At 43.8% G+C, this 19,399-nt stretch overlaps 1 protein-coding gene across 12 annotated transcripts in view; it reads left to right on the forward strand.

Moving 5' to 3' along the window:
• The window catches only part of LOC132375057 (uncharacterized), a 74,273-nt gene that overhangs the window by 31,572 nt on the left and 23,302 nt on the right, over window positions 1-19,399 (forward strand). For 7 of the 12 annotated variants that reach the window (XR_009505875.1, XR_009505877.1, XR_009505876.1 and 4 more), the window contains 2 exons: window positions 478-553; window positions 658-1,030. The exons of 2 other annotated variants lie outside the window; for them this stretch is intronic. Coding sequence is in view for 1 of the 10 variants with exons in the window: in XM_059939805.1 (XP_059795788.1) it covers window positions 478-526 (49 nt within the window). In the remaining 9 variants the exon portion in view is untranslated. Of the gene's footprint in view, window positions 1-477; window positions 554-657; window positions 1,035-19,399 lie in introns of those variants that run through there. 3 more of the 12 variants (XR_009505873.1, XR_009505880.1, XM_059939805.1) reach the window with 2 other exon arrangements.

A 19,399-nucleotide genomic window follows, 5' to 3' on the forward strand; every position in this document is an offset into this window, starting at 1 on the left:
ATGGCCCCTGCATTGGCAGGCAGATTCTTAACCACTGAGCCACCAGGGGAGCCTTACGTATATCTATTCTTTGTCATATTCTTTTCCATCATGGTTAATTACAGGATATTGAATATAGTTCCCTGTGCTAAACAGTAAGACCTTATTGTTTATATATTTTATATGTAGTAGTTTGTATCTGCTAATCCCGAACTCCTAATTTATCCCTCTCCCACCCCCTTTCCCTTTTGGTAACCATAAATTTGTTTTCTTTGTCTGTGAATCTGTTTCTCTTCTGTAAATAAGTTCATTTGTGCCATATTTTAGATTCCGCATATATGTGATATATGATATTTGTCTTTCTCTGACCTATGTCACTTAGTATGATAATCTCTAGGTCCATCCATGTTGCTGCAGATGGCATTATTTCATTCTTTTTTATAACTGAGTACTATTCCATTGTATATATTGCACGGGGTTTTCTGTGCTGCACCTCAGGATGTCTGAGCCCACAGGACACCGAGCCCATCTGCGTGGATCTGCGTAGCCCTCAGTGGGCTCTGAGCCCAGGCAGGTGAGCTGGGCTCTGTAGGAGGCTCCCTGCCCCCAGCACCACTCTCTCAGGTCCAATAGGATCAGGGGGCCACAGCTGAATTCACTCCCCATCTCTCCGGGCAGGTGGAGGAGGTGGTCTCTGCGGTGGAGGAGAGGCTTCAGCGGCACGTGATGCGCCGAGGGGTGTGCCCAGCCTGGCGTGGAGCGGGGTAGGTGCTGGATAAGTGGATTCTGCTTCTCCGCTTTGGAGTTCCGGGAACATCCAGAGGCTACAGCGGAGGCTGCGGGGCACAGCCAGTGCCAAGGCTGCAGGGCTGGAAGAGGCCAGAGCAGATACCCCCGTACCGGCTGCAGCACCAACAGGAGGGGCAGGTGCTGTGAGTGCCTCAGGGACCCCCCACCTGGCCTACGCCCTGCTCCTGGGCCTCTGAGGGCTCCCTCCCCACCGCCTGCAGGATCACAGCTCAGCTTCCTGGCTCAGCGCCTTTTCCTCCCGGTAAGTCTCTGTTCCGTGTCCCAAAAGACAGGGAGAAAAATCCCTTCCCGTGAGGTTGATATAAGGTGATGTGTGCCTAGAACAGAGCCGGCACGCGGGAGGGTGAATCCCTGTAGTTTCCTCTTCCCTCACTCAGTTGGCCTGTGAGTTCCTGGGAGGCGGGTAAACATCCTGATGTGGCCCCTGGTGCGGACGGATTAATTACCGAATCACTGCGTTGTACTCATTGCCTAGCAGCTTGTGTTTCTGTCTCTTGGACTCACACAGAACACACAGGCCAGAAGTTCCACTTGCCTCCTGTTGGAAAAACAAAGGTTTGCAGGCAGCAGGGCCTGGAGGTGGGGGAGGGACAAATGGCCCCCTGAGGGCCTGCGGAGCCCTGACCTTCCCAGGGCCTGGACAGGTGTGTCCATGCATCCCAGGCTAATGCTGTACTGAGGCTGGGGAATATGAGGGGGACCCCATTAAATGGGTCCCTATGGGCTGTGCTGTCCAGTGCCCACTAGCCTGTCCTGGAGAAGGACCTCAGCCTCATGCCTTCCCAGAGACTCTTAGAATTTAGCAGGGAGTGGTAAACCAGCGCTGGGGAGAGAGCCCATCCCTGCCCCAACCGTAATCAAGATCCACGGGGAGGGCAGAGGCCTCTAATTATTTCAGGAGAGGGAAATGTCACATCCTGGGACCCACAAGAGTCCTTAGGACAGACCACTGCCAAGTGAGGGTCCTTGGCTTCTCGCCGGAAAGAATTCAAGAACGAACCAGAGAAAAGCAAAGTCAGGTTTATTTAGCAGGATGCACACTCCATAGGTAGAATGTGGACCCTCTGGGAAAGTGAGAGCAGCCCCGGGGCATGGGGTTGTAGGTTTTTATGGGCTAAGTAATTTCATACGCTAACGAGTGGGACAAATATTTTTGCTATTTCAGGGAAGGGGGGGATTTTCCAGGAACTGGGCCACTGTTCACTTTTTGACCTTTTACGGTCGTGTCAGAACGATCACAGTGTAAGGGGGAGTGATCTTGAGTATTATGATGACGTTATAATGAGCTAAAGGTCAATGACCAGACTATTCTCGAAGCCACCATGGTTTCAGCTGGTTCTATTCGGACTTAATTGCATCCCAACAGCTGTGCCCCCTCTTCACTTATCTAGTGTTTGTGTTCTGCCCCTTTCCCTCTTGTCTCATTCCCCCATCAGAGATTTTACTTCCATATTCTTATGGGAAGCAGAAGGGTGATGGTCTGTCTTCTTTGGCTGCTTCAGGGCTGAGTAGGGGCATTGACCTTGCCTGTCAGGGAGTAGAAATTTCTGGATGCCTAGTGTAAGGATCCCAGGGGCAGGACAGCTTCTTGTTTTAAGTCATAGGGCGGTATGGGCTGGAATCCTTGCCTAACCATCATTTTTTTTTTGGCTGCGCCATTCGCAGCTTGTGGAATCTTAGTTCCCCAATCAGGGATCGAACCCAGGCCCTCAGCAGTGAGAGCACAAAGTCCTAACCACTGGACCACCAGGGAATTCCCCTAACCATCATTTTGATGTGGAATTGTTGTAACCTGGAAAACATGAACTTTACCAAGAGGTGAAAGAGGCAGAATCCAAAGAGGAGGAGTAGTAGGAGTATGGCTGTTACTCAGGTTCCAAGTAAGGAACCAAGGCAGGCTAGGAAGGGCACTCTTAATGGTGGACCAGATGGCATTAGGGTCTGACCCCTGGTTGTAGCGGTGTAACCATGTTGCTTGTTCATAAATCTTGTTGATGTCCATCTCAATCTGGCCTGAATTGTTGACATAGGTGGAGCAGGTTTTGTTTATGACCACACAAATGCCACCCTGCTCGTCCAGCAAGTAATCCAAGGCCAATCTATTGTCCGTAACCACATTGGCCACTGAGTTTAAAGAAGTTGAAAGTCTATTTAGGGCATTTCCAGTGGTCAGGGCTGGGTTCTCTAAAGTGTTGGTTAGGTTTTCTAGGGTTACCTCATGGTAGGCAAAGCCTCCCATGGAGTTGCCAATCCCCCTGCCAGTCCTATTCTTGCCAATATTAATCCGATGGCCCTCCTGGGACGATTTTGAGTATTATGTATTGTGACAGTGATTGGAACCAAATGTCCTAATGTACAGGCTCCCTTATGCCACACATTATATAAGGATAAGTATTTACATAGGGGCCAAATTACCCTGGGGTGCCCTTGTCTTTGGGCCCTCATTCTGAGGAGTGCCACGTATCCAGGCTTATCTTGAAGGTGCAATAAGAGATCTGGGAACAGAAGAATTTAGCAAGGAAGCAGCCATCTAGATCCATGGAAGGGAAAAGTTAATGAACACAATGTGGGGACAAGAGCCCATTAGTATATTCAAAACAGTTAAGTTCCGGGAGTATTCCATGACCTCGGCTTAGGTGAGATGGTGTAGTAAGAAAGTTTTAATCCACAGTTTCCATAGAGCCTGACAACTTATAGCCCAGTTTTTAGTCCATTCCATCCCTATCCCGTAGGCGCCTGGGGTCTGGGCTTCATTATAAGCACAGAGAGTGGAGGCATTCGTGGGAATGCAGTTTGGGTCCAGGTTCCAAAACACTGTGGTGATATTACCCTCTGGTGCCCAGGGATTGTTCCAAAGAGGCTCACCATAGCCAAGAGAACCATTAGAGGTGTAGTAACATTGGAAGCTTGACTGGTTTTCTGGATAACAAAAGTAGCCATGATTAAAGGAAAAGTTATGTCACCTTTTTAAAAAGAGTTAAAACGTAGGCAAGGTATCGGTCCTGATGGGGGTATCATCCATCACACTCGTATCAGCTGTGTGGGTGGTTTCCATGTGTTTGAATTGGTAAAGCTCTTGTATGTACCTATTTGTACCTGTAAGGACTGTTGTTAAGCCAGGGTTTTTATGGCAGGCCCAACAATTAACCAGCTTTTCTCCCAGGGCAACTATTTTAGATATGTTTACTAAAGCATGATTTTCCCATTCCGAGCTGCAACCTTCGTCAGAAGTCCTACTAGTGTGATGGCTTTTGACATCATATTACCGTATTTTTTCTTTCAGACCTAGCAGGGGCAAAGAAGATGTTTACCAGGGGGAGGGGGTTCTGAAAAGCGGCAGAATAAGAGCGTGATAGTCAGAAACACAAGGCTGACTAGGCCAACCCACCTCAGCCACGTGAAGTCACTTATCTGTTCTTGGAAAGGTATCTGAGGTCTTCCATGGGCTCACAGGAGCAGGTCTCTTCTGGTTCCTGTTGGGACTTATAAGATACAGGTTTTGTTCTAGACAGATGAACCCAATTAGTAACTCCCTATAGCTTGACAGCAGTTGGGGTACTTAGTAACACTTGATATGGTCCCTTCCATTTTGGTTGTATCTAGTCCTCAGGGAACCCTTCCTTCCAAGTTTTTAGTAGGACAGAGTGCCCTGACTGGATGGAGACTGCGACCTTTCCTTTGTGGGGGTGGGCAGCGCTTCGTTTCCGTATCTTGGAGGACCTTTAGAACTTGGCTCAAGCTAACAGTGTGGGAGACCCATTTGTGAGTTTCCTCATCAAGAGATCTGAAGTCAAAAAGGGCCTCGCAGTGGTCCTTCCCTGGCAGTGCCATGGTGAAGTTAGTGGTTAGGCTGTTACTGCTGAGGGCCTGGGTTCAATCCCTGGTCTGGGAACTAAGATCCCACAAGCTGTGCGGCATGACCGGAAACAAAAGGCGGGGGGCTTCTCATAGGTCTCAAATGGGCTAAGTTTTAAAATTCTCTTTGAGGCCATCCTGGTCCAGAGAAGGGCTACAGGCAGGACAGAGATCCAGGTTTCTGAAGTCTCTTGGCATAGCTTAGCAAGTGTTTTGTTTTTGTTTTTGTTTTTTGCAAGCATTCTCTTTAGAGCATGATTTGCTTTTTCTACTCTGCCTAAGGATTGGGGCCTCCAGGAAGAGTGGAGGTGGTAGTGAATAACTAGAGCTGAGGAAGGCTGTTGGGTCACCTTGGCAGTGAAAGAAGGTCCGTTATCACTGTAAGCTTTGGGGTAACCCGAATCTCGGAATTAATTAATTTCTTTAAGCAGAAATTTGGATACTCCTATTGCCTTTTCAGTCCTAGTAGGGAGAGCTTCTATCAACCCTGTAAAGGTGTCTATGAATGCTAATAGGTGTTTCCATCCCCTATGTGGGAACATTTGGGTCAAGTCCATTTGCCAATCTTCCCCTGGATAGGTTCTCCAATGTTGTATGGGCCAAGTTAGGGGTGGAGGTATGGGGTGGCTTCCTAGGGCATGGCAGGCACAAAGCTTGCAAGCCCTGGTGACATTTTTAACAGTTTGGGATGGTCCCTTTCCCAGGAACACCTGAGTAACTAGTTTGAATAGGGAGTCTGCCCTAAGTGGAAGGACTCGCGGAAGTGCTTAGTTATTTTCCATTGCTTGGCCCCGAGAATGAGAAGCTTGTTATCTTTTGTCAGCCACCCTGAGAGGTCTCTTTCCAGTCCCCTATGTTTAGCCCACTCAAGTTCTTCAGGTGTATAAGATGGCGCTGTTGGGGAGGGGGTGCTGTCAGGCCTGAGAGCTGCAGCTTGTAGGACCGGCTGTTCTTGGGCGTCAGTCTTAGCGGGCTTTTTGGCCAGGGTGTTTCCCCCTTGTAAGGGAGGTGTTGCCCCTTCGGTGACACCTGCAACCTCCTTTGGAAGCTGGAACGCTTCTAGGAGTTCTAGAATTCCTGCCTGTTGTTTTATAGTGGATCCTTTGACTGTTAGTAACCCCCTTTCTTTCCATATGGCAGCCTGGGCAGGTAGCACTAAGAATCCATACTTGGAATCAGTATGTATATTGATTTTTTTTTTTTAATAAATTTATTTATTATTTATTTTTGGCTGAGTTGGGTCTTTGTTGCTGCGCGCGGGCTTTCTCTAGTTGCGGCCAGTGGGGGCTACTCTTCGTTGTGGTGCACGGGCTTCTCACTGCGGTGACTTCTCTTGTTGTGGAGCACGGGCTCTAGGCACGTGGGCTTCAGTAGTTGTGGCTCGCAGGCTCTAGAGCGCAGGCTCAGTAGTTGTGGCGCACGGACTTAGTTGCTCCGCGGCATGTGGGATCTTCCCGGACCAGGGCTCGAACCTGTGTCCCCTGCATTGGCAGGCGGATTCTTAACCACTGCGCCACCAGGGAAGCCCTGTATATTGATTCTTAATCCCTTTCCTAGCTGGAGTGCTCTGGTCAAGGCGATCAACTCAGCCTTTTGGGTGGAAGTGTGAGAGGGTAGGGCTCCAGATTCAACAATTGTCCACAGGCTGACTATGGCATAACCTGCCGGCCTTACCCCTTCATGTATAAAGCTGCCTCCATCGGTATACCATTGTTTTTATTTTTTAATTAACTAATTCATAAAGTGATTATTATTTAATTATTTAATTTGTATTTTATATTGGAGTATAGTTGATTTACAATGTTGTGTTAATTTCAGGTATACAGCATAGTGATTCAGTTATACATATATCTATTCTTTTTCAAATTCTTTTCCCATTTAGGTTATTACAGAATATTGAGTAGAGTTTTCAGTGCTATACAGTAGGTCCTTGTTGGTTTTTTTTTTTTTTTAATTTTAAATATAGTAGTGTGTATATGTCAATCCCAAACTCCCAATTTATCCCTCCCCCGCACCTTTCCCCTTTGGTAACTATAAGTTTGTTTTCTGTGAGTCTGTTTCTGTTTTGTAAATAAGTTCATTTGAATCTTATTTTTTTAAGATTCTGCATATAAGCGATATCATATGATATTTGTCTTTCCCTGCCTGACTTACTTCACTAAGTATGATAATCTCCAGGTCCATCCATGTTGCTGCGAATGGCATTATTTCATCCTTTTTAATGGCTGAGTAATACTGCATTGTATATATGTATCACATCTTATTTATCCTTTCAACTGTCGATGGATATTTTGGTAGTTTCCATGTCTTGGCTATTGTAAACAGCACTGCAATGAACATTGGGATGCATGTATCCCTTCGGACCATGGTTTTCTCCGTATTTTTAGTTTTATAAGGAACCTCCATACTGTTCTCTGTAGTGACTGACCAATTTACATTCCCACCAACAGTGTAGGAGGGTTCCCTTTTCTCCACACCCTCTCCAGCATTTATTGTTTGTAGGCTTTTTGATGATGGCCATTCGGATTGGTGTGAAGTGATACCTCATTGTAGGTTTTTCTTTAAATTTATTTATTATTTATTTTTGGTTGCACTGGGTCTTTGTTGCTGTGCACAGGCTTTCTCTAGTTGCGATGAGCAGGGGCTACTCTTCATTGTGGAGCACGGACTCTAGGGCTCAGTAGTTGTGGCTTACGGGCTTTAGAGCGCAGGCTCAGTAGTTGTGACGCACAGGCTTAGTTGCTCCAAGGCACGTGGGATATTCTCCGACCAGGGCTCGAACCCGTGTCGCCTGCATTGGCAGGCGGTTCTTAACCACTGCGCCACCAGGGAAGCCCTCATTGTAGTTTTGATTTGTATTTCTCTAATAATTAGTGATGTTGAGCATCATTTCATGTGCCTCTTGGGTATCTGTATGTCTTCTTTGGAGAAATGTCTATATAGGTCTTCTGCCTATTTTTTGATTGGGTTGTTTTGGTTTTGGTTTTGGTTTTTTTTGGCTGCACCTGGTGGCATGAGGAACTTCCCCAACCAGGGATTGAACCCATGCACTCTGCAGTGGAAGCACAGAGTCATAACCACTGGACCAGGGAAGCATATTTGTCTTTTTGATATTGAGTTATATGAGCTGTTTATAAATTTTGGAGATTAATCCCTTGTCAGTCGCATCATTTGCAAATGTTTTCTCCAATTCTGTGGGTTGTCTTTTCGTTTAGTTTATGGTTTCCTTTGCTGTGCAAAAGCTTTTGAGTTTAATTGGGTCCCATTTGTTTGTTTTTATTTACATTACTGTAGGAGATGGATTGAAAGTTTAGTTTTGAGTTTATTTTTGTGTATGGTGTTAAAGAATGTTCTAATTTCATTCTTTTACATGTAGCTGCACCATTTATTGGAGAAACTGTCGTTTCTCCGTTGTATAGTCTTGCCTCCTTTATCATAGATTAATTGACCATAGGTGCATGGGTTATTTCTGGGATTTCTATCCTGTTCCATTGATCTATATTTCTGTTTTTGTGTCTGTACCGTATTGTTTTTATGACTGTAGCTTTGTAGTATAGTCTGAAGTCAGGGAGCCTGATTCCTCCAGCTCTGTTTTTCTTTCTCAAGATTGCTTTGGCTATCTGTCTCTCAGCTATATAGAGGAGAAAGGGTTTTTCTAAGTTCGGGAGACCTAACACAGGAGTGGTCCCTAATTTTGGTTTTAGAGCTAGTAACGCCTGTTGGCAATTTTCATCCCAGTTGAGGGGTTTGTGGTCACCTCCTTTTAGGGCCTTAAAAAGAGACTTTTCTATGAGCCTGAATCCAGGTAGTATCCAGATCCTGCAAAATCCTGCCATCCCCAGAAAGGCCCTCAGTTGCCTCTTAGTCAGGGTGGGGGGTGGTTGGAGGGTTACAGTGGTTTCCTTTTGGTCTTGGGCGAAGGCCCTCGTCCCATGGGTGAGCACATTTCCCAGGTACTTAACCTGTTGGGTGGAAATCTGGGCCTTGTGAGGAGAGACTCAATATCCTCGTTCCCCTAGGAAATTGAGGACCTGAGTGGTGTCTTTATCTGAATCTTCCCTAGTGGGACTGGAAATTAGGAGGTTGTCCACATTCTGTAGGAGAGACCCATTAACCAACTGTAATTCTCTTAATTCCTTTGCTAATGCGTTTCTGAACAGGTGGGGGCTATCCCTGGAGCCTTGGGGCAGCACAGTCCAAGTTAGCTGGGAAGTGTTACATGTGTCTGGATCTGTCCACTCAAAGGCAAAGAAATATTGGGAATCTGGGTACAGGGGAATGCAAAAGAAGGCATCTTTCAGGTCTAGCACTGTAAGCTAGTTTGCATTTTCTGGAACTTGGGCAGTACGGTGTATGGATTAGGAACTATTGAGTGAACTGGGACCACTGCCTCATTAACTGCCCTCAGGTCTTGAACAAACTTGTATTCTCCACTTTGCTTTTGTATGGGCAGAATGGGGGGATTACACAGAGATTGGCAGGATCATAACAGCCCATATTTTAAGAACTTGGTCATTAAGCCTGGATACCTCACTGGGCCTTGGGCCTCAAGGGATAGTTTTTTTCCATGGGTCATCAGCATTGGGTTTCAATGAAACCTGAACTAGGGGCACATTATTAGCTCTGCCAGGAACCTGTGTCCCAGACAGAGGGGTTTACTGGAGAAAACATATGGGGTGGAGAGGAGACCTCCTCTGATGGTGACTGAGGCAGACTCCCATGGCAAAGAACAGTCGTTTCTCCTGATGGGTGCCTTCTCTGAGGGGGTCTCCAAACTGAACTATTGTCTGGAATTTAGTGAGCAACTCCCTTCCCAACAAGGGGATGGGGCACTCAGGCATGAGCAGGAACTGGTGTGCAAAGGTAAAATTTCCTAGTAAGCAGCTGAGCAGGGGGTGGTGTGAATCACTTGGCTTTGGGCCGTCCATCGATCCCTGTTAATATACAGGATTGGGAGGACAAGGGTCCAGGGAAATCAGTCATCACAGAATAGGTGGATCTAATAAAAAAAATACCTTTCCCACCTGCCATGTCAAGAGTTACCCGAGGCTCCTCCGGGGAAATGACCAGGTGACCTTTGGGAGGCAGGGAGACTCCTGGGCCCTGTCAGTCTTCAGTCCTCTTGGCCAGCATCAGTTTAGGAGCCCCGAGTCCCCTTCGGGACTGGGGGCAGCCTTGCTTCCAGTGGCCCTCTGGTTTGCATGTCAGGCAGGGTCCTGGTGGATTTTTCGCATACAGGGGGCATTCGTCCTTCCAGTGGCCCTCCTGGCTGCATTTAAAACAGGTCCTGGGCTTCCCTGGTGGCGCAGTGGTTGAGAATCTGCCTGCCAATGCAGGGGACACGGGTTCGAGCCCTGGTCTGGGAAAATCCCACATGCCGCGGAGCAACTAGGCCCATGAGCCACAACTACTGAGCCTGCGCGTCTGGAGCCTGTGCTCTGCAACAAAAGAGGCCGCAACAGTGAGAGGCCCGCGCACCGCGATGAAGAGTGGCCCCCGCTTGCCGCAACTAGAGAAAGCCCTCGCACAGAAACGAAGACCCAACACAGCCATAAATAAATAAATAAATAAACAAATTTATAAAAAAAACAAAAAACAGGTCCGTTTCCGACAGGGAGGGGCTCTGATCCAGATTTTCTAGATCCTGCCCCTGCCATGGGCTTTCGCAAGGGAGAGGGGGAGGATGACCACGAGGTGGTGCGGGGGCTAAGGCTGCCACCAAGAGTTGTGCCTTTCGTTGTTGTCCTGAATCCTCCTTGCCTCCTCAACCCTATCTCTATTGTTAAATACTCCAAAGGCCAAGTCCATGAGCTGATTCATGGGAGTTTGGTGTCCCATGGCTGCCTTCTGTAATTTTCTCCTAATGTCTGGGGCAGATTGAATGATAAAATGGGTATTTACTGGGACTTGCCCTTCAGGGGTGTTGGGATTAATATTGGTATACTTTCTTTTTTTTTTATCAATATCTTTTTTTATTGAACGGTAGTTGATTTACAATGTTGTGTTAATTTCTGCTGTACAGCAGAGTGATTCACTTATACATATATATACATTCTTTTTTAAAATATTGTTTTCCATTATGGCTTATCATAGGATATTGAATATAGTTCTCTGTGGTATACAGTAGGACCTTGCTGTTTATCCATTCTATATATAAAAGCTTACATCTGCTAATTCTAACCTCCCACTCCGTCCTTCCCCCAACCCCCTCCCTCTTGACAACCACCAGTCTGTTCTCTATGTCCATGATTCTGTTTCTGTTTCATAGATAGGTTCATTTGTGTCATATTTTATTTATTTTTAAATATTTTATTAAAGTTTATTTGATTTCATAATTAAATTTTGCTTAGTGAAAATCAATTTTAAGATTATTTTTAGGGCTTCCCTGGTGGCACAGTGGTTGAGAATCTGCCTGCCAATGCAGTGGACACGGGTTCGAGCCCTGGTCTGGGAAGATCCCACATGCCGCGGAGCAACTGGGCCCGTGAGCCACAACTACTGAGCCTGAGCGTCTGGAGCCTCTGCTCCGCAACAAGAGAGGCCGCGATAGTGACAGGCCCGTGCACCGCGATGAAGAGTGGCCCCCACTCGCCGCAACTGGAGGAAGCCCTCACACAGAAACGAAGACCCAACACAGCCAGAAATAAACATAATAAATAATAAAAATTAAAAAAAAAAAAAAAAAAAAAAGATTATTTTTAATTTATTTTTTAATTGAAGTATAGTTGATTTACAATGTTGTGTTAATTCTGCTGTACAGCAAAGTCATTAAGTTATACATATATATACACATTCTTTTTTTATATTCTTTTCCATTATGGATTATCCCAGGAGATTTTATACAGTTCCCTGTGCTATACAGTAGGACCTTGTTGTTTATCCATTATAAATGTAATAGTTTGCATCTACTAACCCCAAACTCCCAGTCTATCCCTTTCCATCCCCTGCCCCTTGGCAACCACAACTCTGATCTCTATGTCTGTGAGTCTGTTTCTCTTTTATAGATAGGTTCATTTGTGCCATATTTTAGATTCGACATGTAAGTGATATCATATGGTACTTGTCTTTCTCTTTCTGACTGACTTAGTATGATAATCTCTAGTTGTGTCCATGTTGCTGCACATGGCATTATTTCATTCTTTTTATGGCTGAGTAGTATTCCATTGTGTATATGTACCACATCTTCTTTATCCATTCATCTGTTGATGGACATTTAGGTTGTTTCCATGTCTTGGCTATTGTGAATAGTGCTGCTATGAACATAGGGGTGCTTGTATCCTTTTGAATTCTAGTTTTGTCTGGATGTATACCCAGGAGTGGGATTGCTGGATCGTATGGTAATTCTATTTTTAGTTTTCTTAGGAACCTCTGTACTGTTTTCCATAGGAGCTGCACCAACTTACATTCCCACCAACAGTGTAGGAGGGTGCCCTTTTCTCCACACCCTCTCCAGCATTTGTTATTTGTAGACTTTTTAATGATGGCCATTCTGACCAGTGTGAGGTGGTAACTCATTGTAGTTTTGATTCACATTTCTCTAATAATTAGTGATGTTGAGCATCTTTTCATGTGCCTATGGGCCACCTGTATTTTGTCTTTGGAGAAATATCTATTTAGGTCTTCTGCTCATTTTTTTAAAATTAATTTATTTTATTAATTTATTTTTTATTTTTGGCTGTGTTGGGTCTTTGTTGCTGCACGCAGGCTTTCTCTAGTTGTGGCCAGTGGGGGCTACTCTTTGTTGCAGTGTGTGGGCTTCTCATTGCGGTGGCTTCTCTTGTTGCAGAGCACGGGCTCTAGGCACGCGGGCTCAGTAGTTGTGGCACACAGGCTCAGTAGTTGTGGCTCACAGGCTCTAGAGCGCAGGCTCAGTAGTTGTGGCACACGGGCTTAGTTGCTCCGCGGCATGTGGGATCTTCCCAGACCAGAGCTCGAACCCGTGTCCCCTGCATTGGCAGGTGGATTCTTAATCATTGCACCACCAGGGAAGCCCGTTCTTCTGCTCATTTTTTTTTTTAAATGGTAATATTTGTTTAATATTCTTTTTTCACAATATTCTATTTTTCACAGACTGCGCTTATGATAGTAAACTAAAGAGGGGGAATAATTAATCATGATTCCTTTTTTTTTTTTAATTTATTTACTTATTTATTTTTGGCTGTGTTGGGTCTTCATTTCTGTGCTAGGGCTTTCTCCAGTTGCGGCGAGCGGGGGCCACTCTTCATCGTGGTGCGCGGGCCTCTCACTGTCGTGGCCTCTCTTGTTGCGGAGCACACGCTCCAGACGCGCAGGCCCAGTAGTTGTGGCTCATGGGCCTAGTTGCTCCACGGCATGTGGGATCTTCCCAGACCAGGGCTCGAACCCGTGTCCCCTGCATTGGCAGGCAGATTCTCACCCACTGCGCCACCAGGGAAGCCCTTCTGCTCATTTTTTGATTGGGTTGTTTGTTTTTTGTTTTGTTGTTGTTGTTGAGTTGTATGAGCTGCTGATATATTTTGGAAATTAAGCCCTTGTTGGTCATATCATTTGCAAATATTTTCTCCCATTCCATAGGTTGTCTTTTCGTTTTATTTATGGCTTCCTTTGCTGTGCAAAAGCTTGTAAGTTTGATTAGGTCCCATTTGTTTTTATTTTTATTGCCTTGGGAGACTGACCTAAGAGAACATTGGTACGATTTATGTCAGAGAATGTTTTGTCTCTGCTCTCTTCTTGGAGTTTTGTGGTCCATGTCTTATGTCTAAGTCTTTAAGCCATTTTGAGTTTATTTTTGTGCATGGTATGAGAGTGTGTTCTAACTTCATTGATTTACATGTGGCTGTCCGACTTTCCCAGCACCACCAGCTGAAGAGACTCTTTTCCACTGTATATTCTTGCCTCCTTTGTTGAAGATTAATTGACCGTGGGTGTGTGGGTTTATTTCTGGGCTCTCTATTCTGTTCCATTGATCTGTATGTCTGTTTTTGTACCAATACCACACTGTTGGGGCTTCCCTGGTGGCGCAGTGGTTAAGAATCCGCCTGCCAATGCAGGAGACACTGGTTGGAGCCCTGGTGCGGGAAGATCCCTTGTGTCGGAGAGCAACTAAGCCCATGTGCCACGACTACTGAGCCTGCACTCTAGAGCCCGCGAGCCACAACTACGGAGCCCGTGTGCCACAACTACTGAAACCCGCATGCCTAGAGCCTGTGCTCCCAACAAGAGAAGCCACCACAATGAGAAACCTGCGCACCACAGCGAAGAGTAGCCCCTGCTCGTCACAACCAGAGAAAAGCCCGCATGCAGCACCAAAGACCCAACACAGCCAAAAAATAATAAATAAATAAATAAATAAAAATAATAAAATAAATTTTAAAAACACGCACTGTTTTGATTACTGTAGTTTTGTAGTATTGTCTGAAGTCTGGGAGAGTTATGCCTCCTGCTTTGGTTTTTTTTCCTCAGATTGCTGTGGCAATTCTGGGTCTTTTATGGTTCCATGTAAATTTTTGGATTATTTGTTCTAGTTCTGTGAAAAATGTCATGGGTAATTTGATAGGGATCACATTCAATCTGTAGATTGCTTTGGTTAGTATTGCCATTTAACAATATTAAATCTTCCAATCCAAGACCATGGGATATCTTTTCATTTCTTTGAATCCTCCTTAATTTCCTTTATTAATGTTTTATAGTTCTCAGCGTATAAGTCTTTCATCTCCTGGGTCAGATTATTCCTAGGTTTGTTGGGGTTTTTTTTGGTGCTATTTTATTTTTATTTTTTATTGGAGTATAGTTGCTTTACACTGCTGTGTCAGTTTATGCTGTACAGCAAAGTGAATCAGCCATACGTATACATATATCCCCTTTTTTGGATTTCCTTGCCATTTAGGTCACCACAGAGCACCGAGTAGAGTTCCTTGTGCTATACAGTAGGTTCTCATTAGTTATCTACTTTATACATAGTAGTGTATATATGTCAATCCCAATCTCCCAATTCATCCCACCACCACCCCCGCCCCCTTGGTATCCATACATTTGCATCCAGATGTAGAGACGTCTGTCTCTATTTCTGCTTTGCAAATAAGATCATCTATACCATTTTTCTAGATTCCACATATATGCATTAATATACGATATTTGTTTTTCTCTTTCTGACTTACTTCACTCTATGACAGTCTCTAGGTCCATCCATGTCTCTGCAAATGACACAATTTCATTTCTTTTTATGGCTGAGTAATATTCCATTGTATATATGTATCATGTCTTCTTTATCCATTCCTCTGTTAATGGACATTTAGGTTGTTTCCACGTCCTGGGTATTGTAAATAGTGCTGCAGTGAACATTGGGGTGCATGTGTCTTTTTGAATTATGGTTTTCTCAGGGTGTATGCCCAGTAGTGGGATTGCTGGGTCACATGGTAGTTCTATTTTTAGTTTTTTAAGGAACCTCCATACTGTTCTCCATTGTGGCTGTATCAATTTACATTCCCACCAACAGTGTAAGAGGGTTCCCTCTTCTCCACACCCTCTCCAGCATTTATTGTTTGTAGATTTCTCGATAATGGCCATTCTGACCAGTGTGAGGTGATACCTCATTGAAGTTTTGATTTGCATTTCTCTAATAATTAGTGATGTTGAGCATCTTTTCATGTGTTTGTTAGCCATCTGTATGTCTTCTTTGGAGAATGTCTGTTTAGGTATTCCGCCCATTTTTTGATTGGGTTATTTGATACTGAGGTGCATGAGCTGTTTGTATGTTTTGGAGATTAATCCTTTGTCAGTTACTTTGTTTGCAAATATTTTCTCCCATTCTGAGGGTTGTCTTTTTGTCTTGCTTATGGTTTCCTTTGCTGTGCAAAAGCTTTTAAGTTTAATTAGGTCCCATTTGTTTATTTTTGTTTTTATTTCCATTATTGTAGGAGGTGGGTCAAAAAAGATCTTGCTGTGATTTATGTCAAAGAGTGTTCTGCCTATATTCTCCTCTAAGAGTTTTATAGTATCTGGCCTTACATTTAGGTCTTTAATCCATTTTGAGTTTATTTTTGTGTATGGTGTTAAGGAGTGTTCTAATTTCATTGTTTTACATGTAGCTGTCCATGGTGCAATTTTAAAAGATACTGTTTTTTTACATTCCCTGTCTGATATTTCATTGTTAGTGTAAAGAAATGCAACCAGGGCTTCCTTGGTGGTGCAGTGGTTAAGAATCCACCTGCCAATGCAGGGGACATGGGTTCGAGCCCTGGTCTGGGATGATCCCACATGCCATGGAGCAACTAAGCCCGCGAGCCACAACTACTGAGCCCACATACCACAACTACTGAAGCCCGCGTGCCTAGAGCCCGTGCGCCACAACAAGAGAAGCCACCACAATGAGAAGCCTGCGTACCACAACTGAGAGTAGCCCCCGCTCGCCGCAACTAGAGAAAGCCCACGCCCAGCAACAGAGACCCAACACAGCCAAAAATAAATAAATAAATAAAATAAATTTATAAATAATAAATTTTTAAAAAATTTTTTAAAAAAGAAATGCAACCAATTTCTGAATGTTAATCTTGTATCCTGCTAATTTGCTGAATTCATTTATTAGATCTAGTAGTTTTAGTTTGGAATTCTAGGATTTTCTATATATAGTATCATGTTATCTGCATCTAGTGACAATTTTACCTCTTTCCAATTTGATTACCTTTTATTTCTTTTTCTTGTCTGATTGCTGTGGCTAGGGCTTCCAATACTATGTTGAATAGAAGTGGTGAGAGTGGGCATCCTTGTCTTTTTTAAAATATTTATTTATTTATTTGGTGGCACCAGGTCTTAGTTGCAGCTCACAGGCTCCTTAGTTGCAGCACATGGGCTCCTTAGTTGCAGCAGGTGGGCTTCTTAGACGTGGCTTGCCAGCTCCTTAGTTGCGGCTCACCAGCTCCTTAGTTTTGGCATGCAAACTCTCTTAGTTGTGGCATGCATGTGAGATCTAGTTCCCTGACTAGGGATCAAACCTGGGCCCCCTGCATTGGGAGTGCGGAGTCTTAACCACTGCGCCACCAGGGAAGTCCTGGACATCCTTGTCTTGTTCCAGATTTTAGCGGGAAGGCTTTCAGCTTTTCACCGTTGACTATTATTTTGGCTGTGGGTTTGTCAGAAATGGCTTTTATTATGTTGAGATGTGTCCCTTCTATACCCACTTTGGTAAGAGTTTTTATCATGAATGAATGTTGAATTTTGTCAGATGCTTTTTCTGCATCTATTGAGATGATCATGTGGTTTTTTACTTGTCTGTTGTTAATGTGGTATATTACATTGATTGATTTGTGTATGTTGAACTATCCTTGTAAACTTGGGATGAATCCCACCTGGTCGTGGTGTATGATCTTTTTTATGTGTTGTTGGATTCGGTTTGCTAATATTTTGTTGAGAACTTTTGCATCTTTAGTCATCAAAGATATTGGCCTGTAATTTTCTTTTTTGGTGGTGTCTTTGTCTGGTTTTGGTATCAGGATGATAGTGGCTTCATAGAATGTCTTTGGGAGTGTTCCCTCATCTTCAGTCTTTTGGAAGAGTTTGAGAAGAATCAGTATAAGTTCTTTGTATGTTTGGTAGAATTCACCTGTGAAGCCATCTGGTCCTGGACTTTTGTTTGTAGGGAGTTTTTTTTTTTTTAACTACAGATTCTATTTCACTTCTAGTGATCGGTCTGTTCAAATTATCTATTTATTCTTGATTCAGTTTTGGTTGGCTGTATGTTTCTAGAAAGTTGTCAATTTCTTCTAGGTTGTCAAATTTGTTGGCATATAAAATTGTTCATAGTATTCTCTTATGGATTTTTTTCTTTTTTTAATTTTTTTAAATTTATTTATGGCTGTGTTGGGTCTTCGTTGCTGTGTGAGGGCTTTCTCTAGTTGTGGCAAGCAGGGGCCACTCTTCATCGTGGTGTGCGGGCCTTCTCACTATCGTGGCCTCTCTCGTTGCGGAGCACAGGCTCCAGACGCACAGGCTCAGTAATTATGGCTCACCGGCCCAGTTGCTCTGCGGCATGGGGGATCTTCCCAGACCAGGGCTCGAACCCGTGTCCCCTGCATTGGCAGGCAGACTCTCAACTACTACGCCACCAGGGAAGCCCTGGATTTTTTTTTAAGGTAAGTTTTTTTGCTTGTCTTTATGGAAGTGAGGTTAGTTCTTTTTAATGTTTTATTTATTTTATTTTATTTTTGGCTGCGTTGCTGTGCATGGGCTTTCTTCTAGTTGTGGTGAGCGGGGGCTGCTCTTTGTTGTGGTGTGCAGGCTTCTCATTGCAGTGGCTTCTCTTGTTGCGGAGCACAGGCTGTAGGCACACGGGCTTCAGTAATTGTGGCACGCAGGCTCAGTAGTTGTGGTGCACGGGCTTAGTTGCTCTGTGGCATGTGGGATCTTTCCGGACCAGGGCAAAACCCATGTCCCCTGCATTGGCAGACAGGTTCTTAACCACTGCACCACCAGGGAAGCCCCTCTGTTACGGTTTTTTGTATTTCTGTGGTATCAGTTGAGGTTTCTCCTTTTTTGTTTCTTATTTTGTTTATTTGGGTTCTCTCTCTTTTCTTATTCATGAGCCTGGCCAGAGGTTTGTCAATTTTGTTTAGCCTTTCAAAGAACCAGCTCTTGGTTTTATTGATTTTTTTTCTACTATTTTTCAATCTCTGTTTTATTTATTTCCTCCCTTATCTTTATTATTTCCTTCCTTCTGCTGACTTTAGGTTTTGTTTGTTCTTCTTTTTCTAATTCTTTTAGGTGATAGGTTAGGTTGTTTATTTGACATTTTTCTTGTTTTTTGGATTTTTTTTGAGGAAGGCCTGTATCACTATGAACTTCCCTCTAAGAACTGCTTTTGCTGCATTGCATAGATTTTGTATGGTTGTGGGGTTTTTTTAAGATTTTTTTTTTTTTAATGTGGACCATATTTAAAGTCTTTATTGAATTTGTTACAGTATTGCTTCTTCTTTTTTTTATGTTTTGGTTTTTTGGCCGTGAGGCATATGGGATCTTAGCTCCTCAACCAGGGGTCGAACCTGCACCCCTTGCATTGGAAGGCAAAGTCTTAACCACTGGACCACCAGGGAAGTCGCTGTATGGTTGCGTTTTCATTGTCATTTGTCTCAAGGTATTTTTAAATTTCCTTTTTGATTTCCTCGTTGACCCATTGGTTTGTAGTAGCACGTTGTTTAGTCTACATGTAATCATTTTTTTCTCATTTCTTTTCCTGTGGTTGATTTCTAGTTTCATGCCTTTGTGATCAGGGAAAATGCTTGAAATAATTTCTATACTTTTAAATTTGTTGAGGTTAATTTTATGCCCTAGTATGTGGTCAATCCTAGAGAATGTTCCATGTGCACTTGAAAAGAATGTGTATTCCGTTTTTGTTTTTGGTTTTTTTTGGATGTAATGTCCTGAAAATATCAATTAATTCTAACTATTCTATTGTATTATTTAGGATCTCTGTTGCCTTTTGGTTTTCTGTCTAGAAGATCTGTCCATTAATGAGAGTAGGATGTTAAAGTCTCCTACTATTATTGTATTCCCATTGATTTCTCCTTTTATGTGTTAGTATTTGTTTTATGTGTTTGGGTGTTCCTATATTAGGTGCATATATGTTGACGAGAGTAAAATCCTCTTCTTGTATTGATCCTTTTTTCATTATATAGTGTCCTTCTTTATCTTTCTTTATAACCTTTGCTTTAAAGTCTGTTTTGTCTGATATGAGTATTGCAACTCCCGCTTTCTTGTCATTTCCATTTGCATGAAATATCTTTTT

Source organism: Balaenoptera ricei, chromosome 11 (genome assembly GCF_028023285.1).
Source record: "Balaenoptera ricei isolate mBalRic1 chromosome 11, mBalRic1.hap2, whole genome shotgun sequence".
NCBI lineage: Eukaryota > Metazoa > Chordata > Mammalia > Artiodactyla > Balaenopteridae > Balaenoptera > Balaenoptera ricei.